At 33.2% G+C, this 18,582-nt stretch overlaps 1 protein-coding gene across 1 annotated transcript; it reads left to right on the top strand.

Moving 5' to 3' along the window:
* The first annotated feature begins 4,341 nt into the window (after positions 1 to 4,341).
* LOC124541954 (ribosomal RNA processing protein 1 homolog) lies at positions 4,342 to 11,336 on the top strand. The gene is made up of 11 exons (XM_047119893.1): positions 4,342 to 4,645; positions 5,027 to 5,106; positions 5,528 to 5,677; positions 6,259 to 6,361; positions 6,714 to 6,805; positions 7,160 to 7,336; positions 7,642 to 7,742; positions 8,222 to 8,365; positions 9,053 to 9,216; positions 9,697 to 9,791; positions 10,322 to 11,336. Exons 1-11 carry the CDS (start codon positions 4,444 to 4,446, stop codon positions 11,111 to 11,113), a joined length of 2,100 nt encoding a protein of 699 aa, XP_046975849.1. The 5' UTR covers positions 4,342 to 4,443; the 3' UTR covers positions 11,114 to 11,336.
* The last annotated feature ends 7,246 nt before the right edge of the window (positions 11,337 to 18,582 follow it).

Raw genomic sequence — 18,582 nt, forward strand, 5'->3', positions numbered from 1 at the left:
GAAAGAGAAAAATGAAGATGTTGATGGATTGGAGTGTTAGATGGAGACAAAAGTACATTTATCTAAAATTTTCGGTGATTTTGTACACCCAAAAAATCCCAATGAATTAATTGATTATGATATCGTTTTGTGTGTAATTTGGTTAATTTTTGGGCTATTTTGTGTAAAATCTTTCAAATGCCTCACTTTTTTTGGATGCACACTTCATTGTATGATAATTTAATCAACAATTTTATGGTTATCTGTATTCTTTTCATAAATGTATTATTTAAATCTAATTATCTGTCAATCAAATATGTGTTCATTTCTAAACGAAATTAACACATATTTGATTGACAGATTAAATATAGTCATAGACATTTAACGGATTATATATAGTATCTGAAAAGTTAAACCGCAAGGTCGAATTGTTATACGTAAAGTTTGCGTGTATATGCAAATCGTTTGTAACGTAATTTAATGTTATTCGTTAATTATTTAGAAGAATCGCTTTCGTTGAAGAATGTCTGAAAAAATTAATCATGTGTGATATATGAATTGTTATTATATAAGATTTTTGTTATAATTCGAATTTATTACATCTTTACCGTAACATGTAATCAAGAACACAGATAAGCTTGATAACCACTTTGGGTAGACCCCCCCATATGGTGATTCGACGATCTGGTGAAGGTCGTGGGAAGCATATTTCACGGTTCACAATCAGTGGCATATTTACCAATAGGTTAAGTAGGCTGGAGCCTAGGGCGGCAGATTTAGAGGGGCGGCAAATTTAGCCCAAATTTGTTTTGCAGAAATAAAAAAAAAAACTTATAATTATATGTATACACACTACGTCCGTAATCCTTATATTCGTCACTACATAGCGGGTTATAATCTAGTAACTGACAGAAATATCACCTAGTTTATAATCATACTACTAACGGGAAAAAGCCGATGTAATGAGGACGATAGAACACAAATCATAAATGTTGCAAAAAAAGTAGGGGCAGCAAAAATTGAATAGCCTACTAGCGGCAGATTTGTAAATTTGCTACTGTTCAGAATGTTTCTACAGATTACGTCAGATTGTAATCTAACGAATTTTATAATCTTACGATGACATATACATAGTTATGGTAAAGATGATTTTGACAAAGACTTGTTTTTTTTTAAATGTTAAAGAATTAATTTATACAGTGCAATAAAAGAAAATTACATTCCGATAAATATATTATTATTGTAAATATTAAAGGCACTAATTTGTTGTTAATTGAATTCGTTGTTATAATTATAAAAAATGTCTTTGAAATTACACTGAATTCATTTTTGAATTTGAAAAATTTCATATCAATGTATAGTAAAAAGTAATGAAATGTGTTGCTATTTTAAACTGCTTTTCTTGAAATGATGTGTTTTTTATTTATTTGTGAATGTAATGATTATAAAGAGAAGTTATATTATTAATACAATAAAATATGTCACAAAACGAAATCATGAATGCGGTAAAAATTAAATGTAATAAATAATCTGTTTTTATGCTAAAAGATAACTTTATGGACTAAAATATGTTAAAAATTGTTTATATAATGTATCACATACACATATATCACGGTTCATTTGTTTATATATTTGTTATTATATAAAAAATCTGGTTAAGGAGTCATTAAAAGTTTTCTATTTTTTCTCAAGTGAAAAAGTTCTCAGTAGAACCTAACATAACTCTCTTCTCTTGTGACAGACTGTTTGACTTGGGTAACACTCTTTGTGTTTATACAATTATACATATGTATTAAAATATCTCCAACGCAGATTTCTTAGTTTAAAATTGAAACCGTATCCAAATCTGTCACTTGGACTATTGAAAAGAACAAAATATGTAACGTTTAATGTTGTATAATAACCTTTATTCAAATACAACATAAGGCCGAAAACAATAATACATTTTTATAGCATATTGATTGTTTTTATTTTTATAGTAATGCTTATTTTATTTAAAAGTGTACAAAATTGAAATAAATTTACGTGTTATTAATAAATTTCAAAATGGCGTTGAAATATGATAATGTTTTTTTTACTAAAATAAGTGTCAAATGTTGTCAGCAAAAATAACATGTCATATAAGTTAGGTAATTTGTTTTCGTCAAATAATTGAATATGGCATTTAAATCAAGGCCCTTTTAATTATCTTTATTTCATAGCTCAGAGTGTCTTTTTATATACAACGTGGCTTTATTAAAATGAAATACTGTAATTTTTACTACGATTGATAAAATTATATTTATATACTTAGTGAAATTGTAATTATAACTAAGTGCCTAATAATTATAATGCGTTAAGTTTACATTATACAAATAAATTAGATTTTTATTCAATGTATTTTTATTGTACTTTTGACCTGTTTATGATTGATTAAAATATGCATTATACATCCATTGAAATATTTTAATTTAAGTAAATATAAAAGGCATTGAAACTACAGGCCGTGGGGCTTGGTAATTAAGAATTATGAGGCGCGAAAAACATTTTCCATGTTTATACACGAACCGACACGCTAAAAGGGCAGGTTCGGTTAAACTTAGGCTTTTTTTAACCGTGTTGCCAGATCCTTGAGATATAAAGTACGTACTACACACAACCAATAGTACGTAGAAAGTTGTCATGAGTGATCGTTAATAAATAATATGAGACAACATCACAAACATTACTTTGATTCCAATTTAAGTAGCTAAAGCACTTGTGTTATGGAAATCAGAAGTAACAAGGGTACCACAAACACCCAGACCCAAGACAACATAGAAAACTAATGATAATCTCGGAGTGGCGTACCCATGAAAACCGGTGTTCCACCAATCGACCACGGAGGACGTTGATTTACTAATATTGTGAGCACCGGATGTGAATCGATTGGTATTGTATATGTAAGGATAAAGACGTACGCCGGCTTTGTAGAGTGCCCTCAGATTCTTAACAATATCAATATCCCTTAAGAATTAATCTTAAGGGATATTTTATTCCTAATATTGTGGGAATATTGAGCTAACTTTTTTTCAGTTTCTTCTTAGAACCGTCAGGCGTGTCAGTTAATCCATGAAATTATAGTTATTTGTTTTTTTTTCGTCTTCAACACCGGGGGGCTTGCATGCCTCTCAGGAAGGAGTACGCTCTTTTTTTGGAGGTTACCAAATCGTATCGATCCAAAAAACCGGCGAAAGATGGTTCCACAGAGAGGTTGTGCGAGGTAGTCTCTGTGAAGATAGTCTCTACTGATTGAAGATTAGCATAGTCGTAGTAATTTCCTTGTTAATCCTTAACCTAGAACAACACAAACATTAAGGCTTAATAATAAGGTACAATAAAAATAATTGTTCGTACTCTAAACTATATAATATACTAAAATATAACACTCAATTGGACTATTCACAACTTAATTTTATTGCATTTAATATATTTACATAGATAAGAACAAAATTGACTAAACACAAACGACAAAAAAACATTCAACCTTTATAGGGCGAGGGATATTAGGAGGGAGAACGTCGTAAATGGGATGAAGAAGTTTGGGACAAAGGAACAGGATATGGGTTGCGGAACCTTCATCTAGGCCACATTCACACAGCGAGTGATCTCGAACTCTTATCTTAGCTAGGTGGATAGGTGTACAGGAATGGCCGAGGCGTAATCGACAGATAGTGGAAATGACCCAACGATCAGCGTGCCTGAGAAACGAAAACCAAGGATGCCTCGGAATCCAGGCGAGCAAAACTTGTAGACCCTGTTGATGACAGGACAACAGGCCTCTCTGATCTTAAAAAAAGATAGAAAGTCTTAATTTTCTACGAAAAGGATTTTCTTTAATGGCCAACAGACAGCTTAATGAGTCAGATAAAATAATAGACTGAGGTATGTTGTGCGACTGGACATACATAATAGGTTCCAGTAAAGCAATAGCTTTACCTGAAAATATATAAGTTATGCATAACTTTTTTCTAAATTTAACTCAAATGTCAGTGATCGGATTTTAGAACAGAGGTTGGATAAAGAGATTTGCATACGGGAAGATGAGAGGTTTAGTAGGATTCCAGAATTGACTTCCATTATAATAAGCTTACAAACTGTAAAAGACTTTTAGTATAATATACATATATACTAGTAAAGATAGCCTCTTGTAGTCTAGGATTTATTAGTTAAAGCTATTATGTTTTATAGCTTACATAAATAACCATATATTTGATATGTTTTCTCAATTGTATTTAATGTACAATATGAATAGAAAATCAAACTTCATCTCCCCACCATGTGTGTCGAATAATATATGAAAAACCTAGCAACTTTTACCGGTTAACGTCAAATTGTCAGCTAAATGAAGTAAGACTGAACTCTGAAGTTTTTCTTAAGTGTCAAGCGTGGTTGTCACGATTTTGTATTTGTAGACACATAAATATTAATATATAATATCTAATTATGAAGCTTCCTGAGAAAAAGAAGCTTAAAAAGCAAAAACTGACAAAGAAAACTATAACTAAACCTAAAAAGGAGAAGGTACTCGTTGTAGCGCAGGAATTTAAATTTGCGCGTTTGCTGTCTGAAAACGAGAAAAAAACACGAGACCGTGTACTTAAAACGTTTAAAAAATGGCTTTTAAATTGCTTCGAGAAGGGTTACGGTAAGTCTTTATGAAATATTGATGTACAAATGTTCTTTACGTCCTAAATCTTCATTAACATGTGATTTTCAAACATAACCTAAAAACAAAACAATATTTAGTATAGAGCCCTCTTAATAGACTCTGGATTATTTTAAAATTACATACTTGCTTTTTTATATTTATTATTCTGCTGTGTTTAATAAAAATATTAATTTATATTTGAACATCTTACTAATTTCATGTTTTATTTTTTTTATTCTGTATCGAAAAAGGGGCCTAGTAAATCAGGAGTTACTAAACTAGTAGCTAGAAATAAAACAAAACATTTATATGAGTTATTTGTACAACAAAGCCACTTTTTACTGTTTTTGAACTGTTATAGTATTGTTATTCTTTCAGAGTTCAAAGAGGAAGACTTCATCAGAGTATGGAAAGGTTTATTTTATGCTGTTTGGATGTCTGATAAACCTTTAGTTCAGGTTAGATTTTTATTTATTTAAGCCAAAGAGCTATAATATAAAAAATATAAAAGATGTTTTGGGGTCTGGAGTATTTCCCTCCTTTTATTTTAAGCTTCATACTAAGTTCATTAGTTTGGCCTTCAAATACCAACAGACAGAGTCAGCTTCACATTTGTAATATTAGCACAGATTTTCATATATTCTTTTGACCTGTTTTTCCTGGGGATTCTCACTGACTCAGTGGTATTTTTGACAAAATTAAAGGATTTTGATTTAAATAGTCATTAAATAGTCATACCTTTTTTCAAACAATTATTATATTTATTTGAATAAGTTGATCAAAAACCACCGAAATCATGACAAAATTGTGTTAATTTTCACTACTACTACTACTTAGAATTTTTTTGTAATGACAACAAAATGTTCTATTTTATTTTAGGAGGATTTATGTGACAGTATAGCAGACATCCTGGACTTGTTCCCTCCAGAACATATTGCAAGTGCAATGCTCATGAGCAAGGCTGGTTTCAAAGTGCTGGCTACCGAGTGGTATGGTATCGACCAGCACAGGATGGATAAGTTCCTCATGGTAAACAATTGTTTATCTATCTATATCTATAATGTTATTTCCATGAATATCGTATATATCTTTGAATGTATTTTATAGAGGTGTAATTACTAACAAGGGGAAGGCACTGCATTGTAAATGAACTTTTAAAGGATGAGTTCACTTTATTTTCTCATTTTGAGTCAAGAATTATGATAAATAGTTCAAATGTAGTATTAACAACTATTTGCAGTTTCAAACGCATTGCAAAAGCTCACAATGCAAAATTCCAAACCTGTGACTACTAGTTTACTACTTCAATAAAAAAATTAACTATGTATATAGTTATATACTAACTGTACTAAGTACTACACAACTTAGTTGTACCATCAGCAAATTCAATAAAACCAATCACTGTTGATTTACATAACCAATAGAAATAGCTCCCTATCGCGCCATTCGTCGCTATAGATTTTCGCGTCAGTTGAACCCGAGAAACCAAGTGCACGTAAATCGCCACCCCTTTTCCTACCCCGTAGCATTTAAAAATAAAAATTTCTTAATAGTTCTCATAAAAGCCTATTCTAATGTACATATCTGTTGAACTAAATTAATATTTCTAGCTTGTCCGTCGTTACCTGCGTGGAAGTCTCCGTTGCTTGCTGCGGTGTGGCTGGAGTCTCGAGAGCTGCACCCTTTTCACGGACATGCTCAGCACCAGTGATGGTGAGTCGAGGTTCATACAAAGTTGATGGAGCTATTTGCCAGTGCTTTCTTAGTGGTAAGGTTTTATATAAGTCTGTCTGAAGAGGTACCACCTTCTTATTGATTATTACACTGCCAAATAGCAGAGTATTGTAACTACAATACTCTGCTATTTGGCAGTGTAATAATCAGTTTGGAAAGTAAATGAGCCAGTGTAACTACAGACACAGGGGACATAACAACTAACTAATAGTTGGTTAATATTTCTTATGGAGCTAATGTCTGTGAGTGTTGGACACCATATTGTTTTTCAGCATCCTACGTTTATTTAAAACATATGCATATAGAGTGCAAATGATTGTTTTCTGTTAAGGTTTGCTCGCTCTGACGACGCCGCTGTACGCTCGTAACGCACTCTCCCTGATTTTACACATTGCGGATTGTTATCTGGAAGAAATTTCAAAGGTAAGCTAATTTATTCTTCTGAAAGTTTTAAAAAATATCACGTGATTTTAATCAGCTGTTAATGAGCTTAACTTATTTAATAATTATTGAACACTTCTTATTTAAAACAATCTGTTTTTTTAAACAAGGGTTCCGCAGGGTTCTTGCTTTGGCCCATATTTTCTGTTCGGACATACGACCTATATTTATTATTTATTTATTCTAGTAATCATTAATATGCAAATATTTTTGTACTTATCTCTAGTGACATTCCCATTAAACAAACACATTTATATTAAAATGTTATTGATTACTGAGATTATTGAATATGAAATAATTTTCTCAGAATGTCTTGACATTATGTTTCTGTGGCAGGTGTCGCAGGGCGAGATCCCGGACGAAAGTCTAGTGCAGTTGCTGCGGCCGTTCTGTGCGCTCGTGTGCGGCGCCAATGACGCTCGCAGTGTGGCCGCTCGCCGGGTGCTGTCGGCGCTCGTGCGGCAGAGCGAGCTCGGCCTCAGCTACGAGAACAAGGCGCGCGCCTGGCAGAAGGTACCGCTTGGTTTTTGTCTCCATGTCTTTAACATTGTCACCGGTTGGGAGGGACGCTGTTCCCGACCCGTAGTACCAAGATAAAATAATAATAATATTCTTTATTGTACACCAAGATAAGTATAACACACAGGAAATAAATATAATAAAATAAAGCATGGCACAAAAGGCCTTATATATATTCAACAGGATCGCTTTTTATAAGGTCAATATAAAATTACCACAGATTTCATATAGATTTACAAATGAAACCGGCAAAATAGAATTACAGTTCCTTTAATATAAAATTTCTTAAATAATTTCAGATGGGCTGCCCGGCTGGAGGACCGGACGCGCTAGAGCTGGTGTCCGATGACGAAGCTGAAGAGGACGACGGTCCCGAGGAGTCTGAAGACGTAGGGAATGGGTTAGTTACATGAGCACGTAATAAAGTCCTCATTTTTCATAAAAATATTGTAGTAGGGTAATGGGTCCAATTATATACCCTTAGAAACATTTTCTAACATGAAATGTGTTTTTCTTAATATGAGAAACTAAACATAAAGTAAGTAAGTAAAGTAACAGCCTGTAAATTTCCCACTGCTGAGATAAGGCCTCCTCTTCCATTAAGGAGAGGGTTTGGAACATATTCCACCACGCTGTTCCAATGCGGGTTGGTGGAATGCACATGTGGCAGAATTTCGATGAAATTAGACACATGCAGGTTTCCTCAAGATGTTTTCCTTCACCGCCGAGCACGAGATGAATTATAAACACAAATTAAGCACATATATATCGTGTATACATCGGTTAAGATGCACGCGTTCTAACCACTGGGCCATCTCAGCTCAAACTAAACATGTTAAGTAATTAATATTTATATGTGTTTTCTTATTGTGTGTGCAGAGCGCTGGACCCGCGTGCGGGTCGCGTGCACGTGTCTCTGCGGCCGCTGCGCGTGCCGGCCGCGCCGCTGGCCGCGCTGCTGCGTCAGCTGCTGGCCGGAGCCGGTTCGCGCGCCTACACGCGCGCCCGCATCTGCGCCGAGCGGTCAGTTTCTTGCTTTTCTCATACGTTAAAACCTGCCTTAATATTTTCTATCCAAGATGCTTTTAAATGTTCATTTTGAGATGACTTAAATTAATTTGTTAACTAAAATTGTACAAAATAAATATTTTCGCAAGCGTTACCTGTAAACCTAACCCATCAAAAACATAAATGTAAAATGAGAGCCAAGTTCAGTTTTATGAAATATATTGGTTGTTGACTTCAACGACAAAAGAAGTGAGATCTAAATGGGTACCAAGTTCCATTAATCAATACGACATAAAATAAAATTTCTCCTTATAACTTAGAATAATGTATTGTAGACTAAGGTCTGACTTGGCTAGTTCTCATATACGAATTATATTATAGCCTAACCTTGTGTGCTAAAAGTGCTAACCTTGTTACAAATATAAGCACACATGTACTACACTTATATTCATAAGCACAAATTCATATATATTTCGCAAGTCTTGATATATTTGCCAAATTTGACACGTTTATATCAAACAGATTTTGACTTATGAAGGGGTTAAAAGTGGCTCCAAATGGTTCGTGTAAAATTACACACGGTGCTTCTCGCCAGTTCTGTTACCTGAACTTGGCTGACACGCTACCGCGCGTCTAGACTCGTTACATAATGAATGCGAATTCCCAAATCCAGTATCCGTAAGCAATATAATTGTCCCACAGGTTTGAAGAGCTGGCCCGCAACAACTACCCCCTGAAGGTACCAGAAGTCGACGCCCAGGGTCTGGAGCCGAACCTGGACCGCGCGGAGCCAATGCGCGCCGCGTCGCGCCTGCAAAAGCTGGAGAAAACCTTAGTCACCACCTCTGATGAGCTGGCACTGCGAGGTAAGACTTGCAAAGTGGCTCGGTCAGGAGTTTATCTGTGTTTCTCTTTAACGAATATATAATCCTTTTAGACGACCTCCGTGGTCGAGTGGTGTCTACACTAGTTTTCATGAGTAGGTATGCCACTCCGAGGTCCTGGGTTCGATTCCCGGCCGAGTAGATGTAGATTATCATTAGTTTTCTATGTTGTCTTGCCATAAAACAAGTGCTTTAGCTACTTACATTGGGATCAGAGTGATGTGTGTGATGTTATCCAGTATTTATTTATTATAAATGTGAAAATAACTCTGTCTATCTATCGCTCTTTCACGATCAAACCGCTGAACCGAATTTCATAAAATTTGGTATGAAGCAAATTTGAATTTCAAAAAAAGACATAGGCTACCTTTTTTAGCGATCATATGACAAATAAGCCCCTAAAAGAGCGAAGTCGCGGGTGACAACTAGTAAGTAATAAATCCTTAATGTACTTCTCCGCAGGTCTGAGCAGAAAGCACCGCAAGCGTCTCCTAGCTCGCAGCCGCTCTGGACTGAGCATCGTGGACGAGGTCGCTGAAGGACAATCTGACTCAGCTGTGAGTAACTTATAACATAATTACTATGTTTCCCTGTAAATTAAAAAGCTTCATACCTTCTTGGCATAAGGATTGAACTCTATGCCACCATACTTTACTCTAATATGGTTTTGTGAATACAAGAGGCAAAATTTTATATGATGCATGCAGTGTTAGTCTGATATTTACCTTTGTTGCTGAGTTCAAAATAAATTACAAACCTAATCCACTGTTTGAACAACCAAACAAGACTAATACATAATATGGCTTCGATATTTGAGATTGACCTCTGATCTCTTTTAATAGATAGTTATTGCAATAAAACTAGCTATAACGGATTTCAATCGCGTATTAAGGGTAGTCTACCCGTGACCACGAATGCTGTAAAGTGCTCGAAACGTCGGGATGTTAAAAATAATTAATATACGCGATTCAAATCCGTTATAGCTAGTTTTATTTCAATGTGTAATCGCGAAAATTTAAGACAACATTAGATAGTTATTGATTTTAAAGTTACAGAACTGTACATGTAATTACTTTTATCGTTTTAGAATGGAGACTGGCAAGTAGAGCCAGCAAAAACAGATGAAAATGACAAGACAAAAAAGAATGAATCGAATAAAGAAAATAAAGCATCCAAGAAGAAGAACAGAAAAAGAAAACTCCAGAAAGAAGATAACACACCTCCGACTGATAATAAGAAACCTAAAACGAATAAAAATGAAACAGTCAACCAAAATAAAGTCCAAACAAACCCAAAAGTCAATAACAAAAAGGTTAAACAAATTCTTCCTGGCAACAAACAAACAGAAAATGTTTTAAACAAACCGAACACTAAACAAAGCCCAGACACGAAGGCCGGTAAGCAGAAGAATAACAAGAATCAATTGAAAAAAGATAAAGTCAAGGCGACAGCTGAGCCTGCGAAAGTTTTATCTGTTAATAACAAAGATAACACAAAAGAAACAAAATCTAAACCAAACGACAAACAAACAGCACTGACTAATGTTAAGAAAACTAATGAAAATAAAAACGTTCCAAAAGGAAAGTCTGAACCGAAGTTAGTCGTCAATAAAGTGAAGAACTATCAAAAGCAAACGAATACTAATGTGAAGAAAGACACGGGCCCCAAGAAGAAGGTTGTAATGGAAACTCCGAAGAAAGTCAAGTTTGTTCTGAAAAACAACAGCATGCAAGGCCCCGTGGATTATTACAAGAGCGTGAGGCAAAGCCCTAGCATCCCTTACGATAGCAGCAAGAAGCCCAGCAAGACCAATCTCAAGCCCTCCACTCCGTCCCCCATCAACCCGTTCTTCAAGAAGAAATTCAAAACGAAATTTTGATTAAAGTGATCCGTTTTATTTGATTAATGATTTTATTTCAATCTATCTCTGATAGCACTTGTACGAGTCTCAGGTGACTTACACGAGAAATGTGATTTGACGTTAGAATACCTATTTCAAAATGGTGGCGCCCTCTGCTTTATATATAATCTGTTCCGAGCTAATTAAAGTATGTTAATATTGTTTAAAATAATGTGCTTAAGACACTCGTGTTATATTTTTAAAATAATAATTATAGTTCCATTTAAAAGCAGTAGGACTATAAATAAAATACTTTTACATAGAATTATCATGATTTAATTGATTAGGAACTTAATTGTATTAGTTGCGGATTCGTAAACAATGACGTGAAATAAAGGTCGATATAAGTAGTTAAACAGACTAGTGTTGTATTATAGATAATGGAATAATAACTCAAGTACTTTTTGTTTGGATAAAATAGCTGAGTTATTATGAAATCCCATGAAATATATAAAGCTAAGATTTGTCTACTACTTCTGCCATTGGAATGCATTAGAGACGCGTAAAGTTAATTTCAATGGAAAATATTCAAAATGTATAAATTAAGTAACTCGAGGTTTCAAATCACAGGATGTTCTGTGGAAATTTGATAACAAAACTTTAGTACATTACTATTACAAAAACAGTAGGCTTTATTAATAGCTAATTTAAGTTCGATTATATTTCTCTGATGTTAGTTTTGATTCAAATTTATAAGCTCATTAGTGTTTTGTAAATAAATTAATGTATTTTAATTGATAATAACATGCCCTTAACATGCCCTTATATTGCATATAAAATGAAACAAAGAATATTTTCTTTAAAATTCATTTAAATAGAGATGTTTCATACTGGTTGTTTTAATTACAATTTTTTACATGCTATGCACAATTAATAATGTATTTTTTAGTTAATAAGAAAGTAAACAAAAATAAATAAAAATTGACATTTGAAATTTGCGTATTTCAAAATAGCGGCAGACGATAACTCGTGTATTCGTTTTGTAAGTCAACTGTTGTTTTGTTAATGCAACAAAAATAGGGCAACACTGTTTGAGGATTTTCATTGTGGACATATCCGATCTTTTCGCTGTTAGTGGTATATATATTATGTTTTAATTGTTGGTATTATGTATGTAATAGGTGCTGCGTTAAGGCTCGCCAAACGTATTTTGTTACGTTTTATGAATTCAATAAAATAAGTGTTTTAAAGATGATTTCTTTTTATTTACATCCTATAGTGACCCAGTTCCTTTCCGCAATCTGTAATTTGGCTTATTGTGTATGGCTATGAATATGGTTCTTGGAAGCATCTAAATTCCGAAACGGTGATTACTTCTAATAGGTTTGTAAATACGATTCAATAGTGCTTGTAAAATAATTGAACAAAGCATAGTTTGATTTGAATACTTTTTTTCTATTGGACAACTATAAATAAAAATTTGTGCATGCTTTTAACAAGGTAGATTATTTCACTAGACAGACGTTTGGTGGAGAGGACTCGAAAGAAACTGTTTGATAAGGTTGAGGTTTTATACAATATCAGTAAATACCAGAATCCTTTACAATACTCAGAAGTTTATTTTATGTTTTCATGTCATTTATGGTTGTTTTTCAAACGTAGTCATAGTCAAAATATAAAATAAATCTGTTGAATTAAGAACCCACGAGCCAACCTGTGAGTAAGCACTCAATCGAAGAGGTCTATGGCTCCAGGAAAATCTTTATGATAGTGTCAATCAGAAATTAAAGATTTTCTCCATTTATCATTGCAAGTAAGAAATGCATTTTTGTATTACATTGTAACGACACAGTGACCTTTTTTTATAGCAAATTTTTGGAAAAGGTGGAATATAGGCGTGATTAACTTTTATTTTAATGATTAACATTTTGCTTTACATAGTCAGGCAGCTAGTAGTACTATATTCTATTATTTTTTCATTCTATAATTATCAGTTATATTTCATCTTATGCTCAACGGTGAAGGAAAACATCATGAGAAAATTATAAATTAAAAATATACTTCAATCGAAAATCTGCCATATGTGGTTCTACCCACATTGGAACAGCTTGGTATAAGCGCCAAATCTCCTCAAAAGGAGTCCTTAGCCCAGTAGGGTAACATTTACAAGCATTCACATTACTTACTATTTTTGCTGACAGTACTTATATATGTATATAGGGGGTTGTAAATAAAACGAATATATTTATAACTGTGTATATAATGTTTCTACATCGCGCTCGACGCTATATATACAAGTATTATATAATTTACATGGTCTCATCTTAACTAACGATTCAAGAAACAAAACCATAGACTATACAAGATAGGGACATATAAAAAAATCGGCAATTAAAAAAAAACTTAAAACGAATTGCACTGAAATAAAAAAAACAACTGGTGTAGCCTATGGTAAATTGTTTCCAATAACTTTAAAGTTATCTAAAGCGCTTTAATTTAATGTTCTAAAACATACTTTTCAGAGACGAAGCCTCGTGTAAGACCGAGTGTTACCTGTCTCTCTCTTACGTATAGCTGCATCCCTCTCGGGCCTCGAGTTCCAAGCCATGTACTACACAATTGTAACATTAAAAAATGCGACTCGGGGATCTAGCTAAGCTTTTTTATTTACAACTCACGACATACAGGCGGCCACGGTCCACATACAGCCTAAGCGATACTACATTATTATACAAATATCATATATCGACACCTACTTAAGACAACGAGCGCGGTCGTCTGTACGATACGATAAACTAACAAACGGAACGTGATCAACGCACGAGACGACGCGTCCCTGAGCGAGATGGCTGTATAACATATCGTTCCGTCTCCCTCGCACTCTCCTCCAACACATCACAATATGGCAGACACCTGTACACTTCGCACGAAACATACTTCAACACGGAACGTATATATATATATATATATCGGCCGATACGTTCATTGAAAACACATATTTAACAAATGAGTTCAATAAGGAAACTACGTTTCATAACAAACAGTTAATATATCTCTAATAAAAAAGTGTGCAAAATTTCGGTTAAATCTATCTATACATATAATAAAATTGGAGAGTGAAAAAAATGTATACACGGTACGTATATCAAAATATTTTTTTTTTACAATTTTTGTCTGTCTGTCTGTTTGTTCCAGCTAATCTCTGGGACGGCTGGATCGCTTTTGACGGGACTTTCACTGGCAGAGAGCTGATATAATATGGAGTAACTTAGACTACAATAATAACTTTTTTGTAGCTCGCTCAGCTAGTCTAAAATAAATATATGCACTATATAAATATCATATCGTACATACAACACTAGTATCAGCCGATATATATATAATAATAATTATACGTTCAATGTCGATATAATCTTGTACTTATACATAAATTAATTTACAATCGGCGTATTTATCTACAAAATTTATATTTCATCTCACATATGTCAACATCATTATATATCTTTGCATTAACGTTACAAATCATATACTTGACAATTTAATGTCGATAAACCTATATATGTATACATTTTTTTACAATTTTTATCCGTACGCCAGTCACTGGCAATTGTATAAACGCACTGGCATACCGAGACATATACCCCGTATCCACAATGTCTTTATACATCATCATTATAATCTAAAATAATTATATTATCTGTGATTTATTTTGGCAGTTTGTTAATAGAGGCTGTTTTATACGCAAAACTGGTTCTATTGACGAATTATAATCAAATAATAATTATTGAACATTATTTATATTCTGGTGATTTAATATAGAACTACCACATATCTCAAAGAAGTATCAAACAGGGATCGAATAAAAGTTAACAGCGGTTCCAGCTTGGAGAAAACGCTTGTGAAAATAGAAAACAGAAGAATTTGTTAAAGAAGGCCTAAGTCGGACATTCTTATATACATATTTGGGCAGTAAATATATGTACAGTATAAACGATTGACTGACTGATGGATTGATAGATTGAATCGCAAAGAAACGGACGTCGTAATCTTTACTAGTGACACATTTTTGTCAACATAAAACTTATACTAGCAGACACAATTTGTATATTGATATTATAGAACTAGTCACTCTTCGCAGTTTCGCCCGCTGTTAATTAAAATATGACGTCATAAGCGATTATTATATCATTGATATTAAGATATATGCCATTAAGACTATTGGAGTTTAGGTTTTACTAATAAACATAAAAGTTGGCACTTTGCAACTCGACGCTAGATGGCGCTGCAACACATTAACTATTATGGCGTTCAACCAAGACTAATATATAGGAAGGACATCTTCCTGATATACTTATAACGTCAGCAGTAAGTTTTCAAACAATCTTGCAACAAAAAATATATGCAAGTTTTTATTGGCGTTATATATTTATCGTTTGTATAATTCAAATCTAACTTTCAATATAATTTCCAACGAATACGCTTTTAAACATATAATTAGATAATGTTGCTATGTTTAAAATATTTCGGGAAGACATAATATATTTTTAAATCACAGATAATAAATCATTAACTTAAAAAAAAATACCTATCATCGATGCTGCTGTTTCATTTATATCTAATATTAATCATTCTGTCCGTTAGTGCCAACGCGTCTTAGATTTGCTATAGATTTGATTACATATATATAATTTGTAAATATTTTAAATATATCGTAAAATAACATAACATTCGCCGAGGCACTAACCGAACGGTGTATTTTTGTATTCATCGTCTCCGACTACTGCTGAGTTCACACTTGATGTTTCAAATTCAGAGGTGATTTCGCCTCCAGATGATATTTTCAAGGTCAACTACGTATCATAGTGATTGAATGTGTGCTTAAACACATACAAATATATAGATAGGCTAGGGGATGGTACTGTCTCCAATGGAGGGGGTACTGGATAGGACATCAAGTCGCACCTATCAGTGTGACCATTGGTACCTTCCAAGCCCCTATTTGTGAGTTTATTTGTAGATAAATTCTAAATAGTACACAAGTATTAATACTTAGAAATAATCTAAAGAAAACCTTTATAATGTTATTTGTTTAATAACATCAATTAAGCTGCAACAGTTCAAAGTACGTAAATGAATATTAATTTGTGAGAAAAAAGTCATTTTTCATTAAGAAACTAATTAAAAAAAACAGATGGTATCCAAAATATGGTAAAAGAAAAATACGTATATAATAAACGAAAGATAGGAGCGAGCTAGAAAAAGAAACCATCGCTGTAACTTAAGGGCTCCATAAGGTTTAAGAGAGCCAGCTTCGATTGGCTGACAAGTTTGTGACGTCACACTGGTATGAATATAGCTACAGGCCTGTACACTGGATTTAGAGACAGTTTGTCAATATACAAACAGGATCGAAAGCAATATCTTTTGACAGCCTCTGTTTTGATGGATAGCACACATTGGAAATAAAACCAACGCCTGTTAATATACGACTTTATCATATCGTACATCATTCGCCGGTTCTTATCAGGTCAGATTCTTATCCGGACATCAAGTGTGACAGCAGAGCGCCGGAACCGGACATGGGGAACGAAAATTTTCAATATTGCTTCTATACGTGTATCGTGTAAGGCAACGTTAGGTATATTTGTACTGGACTGCGTCTCGGCGTTGTGGTTTGCGACCTTATTATATAAAACACTCTTCACATTGACTACAGTGACTCTAAGGTACTTACACACTGGTAGGTTTGAATGATCACATTTAGTAAGTCTATAAGTCTATAATAAATTTAGACAGATTTAAAACATCATACCATATTAAACATATACTGTATACAATGACATTTCATTCTTCTATATGTATATATATCTTGAAGTGTTTATATTTGTGGTAAGCATACAATATGCTTTCAAATAATCAGATTTTGAGTACAAGGCGTTCATTTACGACACACAATCCACTGTAAACTAATATTACGATTATCCGTTCACATATATGTTGATACAAAGTAGGTTATATATCTCACCACATAACACCGAGACCTCTATATGTTACACAAGCCGCTGTAGTCACAATGACATGACGATTTAATTGTACATAGGATAATTTACAATAACATATCTTTAGCTTATCTTACGCTTTGTGCGATAATCCCTTAGTGTGGCACGACCTTTATGGCTAGTTTAAAAAGAAAATGTTCTCAATTCAAATATCATAACTATTTATATGAATCGGGTAATAATAAATGCCGTGTCATACGATAAAGTCTGTTCATATCTTCGGCCCTCTAATCGTCAAAAAGAAAAAAAAATGGAGGGGATGTTTGTACAATCGACGGTAAATTAAGATACGTAGAATGATCTGCGGTTACGTAACGTGAAATAACAAACGTACAGATAGCATAAGAATTACATTTATACTGTACGGTTAGCAAAACATATCTTTTCTTTTCGTGATCATACTTTGGACATGATTTTTTACTTGTTGTTTTTATAATGGTTACTGGAACCTCTACAGACTTTACAATACAACATATAAAGTATATATATATATATATATATATATATATATGTGTATATGTGTTATATTACCTTGTATATTTCTTGTCAAGCCGAAATATAGTAAACAAAACTATAATTATTACATTCAACGTCAATACCGCAAGGACATTCTACGTAATCTTTAAACAACTCTAATCGCTAAATACAAAAATATATACACACACGTTTATAAAACTCGAGTATTTCATGAATCTAAAATATATAATCTAAACATATAATAATTAAATCGTAGCGGGGCGTCGGTTCGACGAACATTTGTATATAAATCATTTTAAATATACATATATATATATAATCAATTGTCGTATTATAAGATACAGGTAACGTCAGCATGGACATAATCTTCCCTAGAATTCTCTCTTACGAATCACCTATAAAAACTTTTTGTTTTACATTAAAATCTGCATAATCAACTTTAATATATATAATTTACAAACCCCTTGCTCTTATATACTTATATTTATTATATAATATCTCTTTACATAACACATTTTTATTTACAATAAATGCTTAATGAGCATGGTTACTTTTTTAATTTTTTACTTTTATTGTAAATTTGTTGGGTTATTGTTATTTATAATAATATTTATTGTTATAATCTAACTTATTGGCACTGCACAGGATATTTTGTTAGGAGATGACGAAACATACAAATGAACCATCTCCAGAAGTGATAAGGGTCAGAATTCAAGGTAATAGCTCGCAACGTTCTTTACGAAAACGTTTCACTGTGTAACGTTTGCGCACGCGATTTTGTTTAAAATAATAACACATAGTGACATTTTATTTAAGATTGATAACGCTAAACTGGTTTATTACAGACGGTGAAATTTTATTTACAAAACAAAATGGAGGATACTTGTTAAGAGCGTTCGTGTAATTTGTTAGGAGGAACATAAAAAACAGCCTGATATAGTTAATATTCAAGAAACTTTTTGTTTTGCTTAC

This window comes from Vanessa cardui, chromosome 29 (genome assembly GCF_905220365.1).
Source record: "Vanessa cardui chromosome 29, ilVanCard2.1, whole genome shotgun sequence".
Classification (NCBI taxonomy): domain Eukaryota; kingdom Metazoa; phylum Arthropoda; class Insecta; order Lepidoptera; family Nymphalidae; genus Vanessa; species Vanessa cardui.

Bases quoted from the DNA above. Each gene is read 5' to 3' on its own strand.
- LOC124541954 (XM_047119893.1), top strand. From the start codon at position 4,444: ATGAAGCTTCCTGAGAAAAAGAAGCTTAAAAAGCAAAAACTGACAAAG. The intron at 6,806-7,159 runs GTAAGCTAATTT...TTTCTGTGGCAG, and splicing joins ATCTGGAAGAAATTTCAAAG to GTGTCGCAGGGCGAGATCCC. The intron at 9,792-10,321 runs GTGAGTAACTTA...TTATCGTTTTAG, and splicing joins AAGGACAATCTGACTCAGCT to AATGGAGACTGGCAAGTAGA.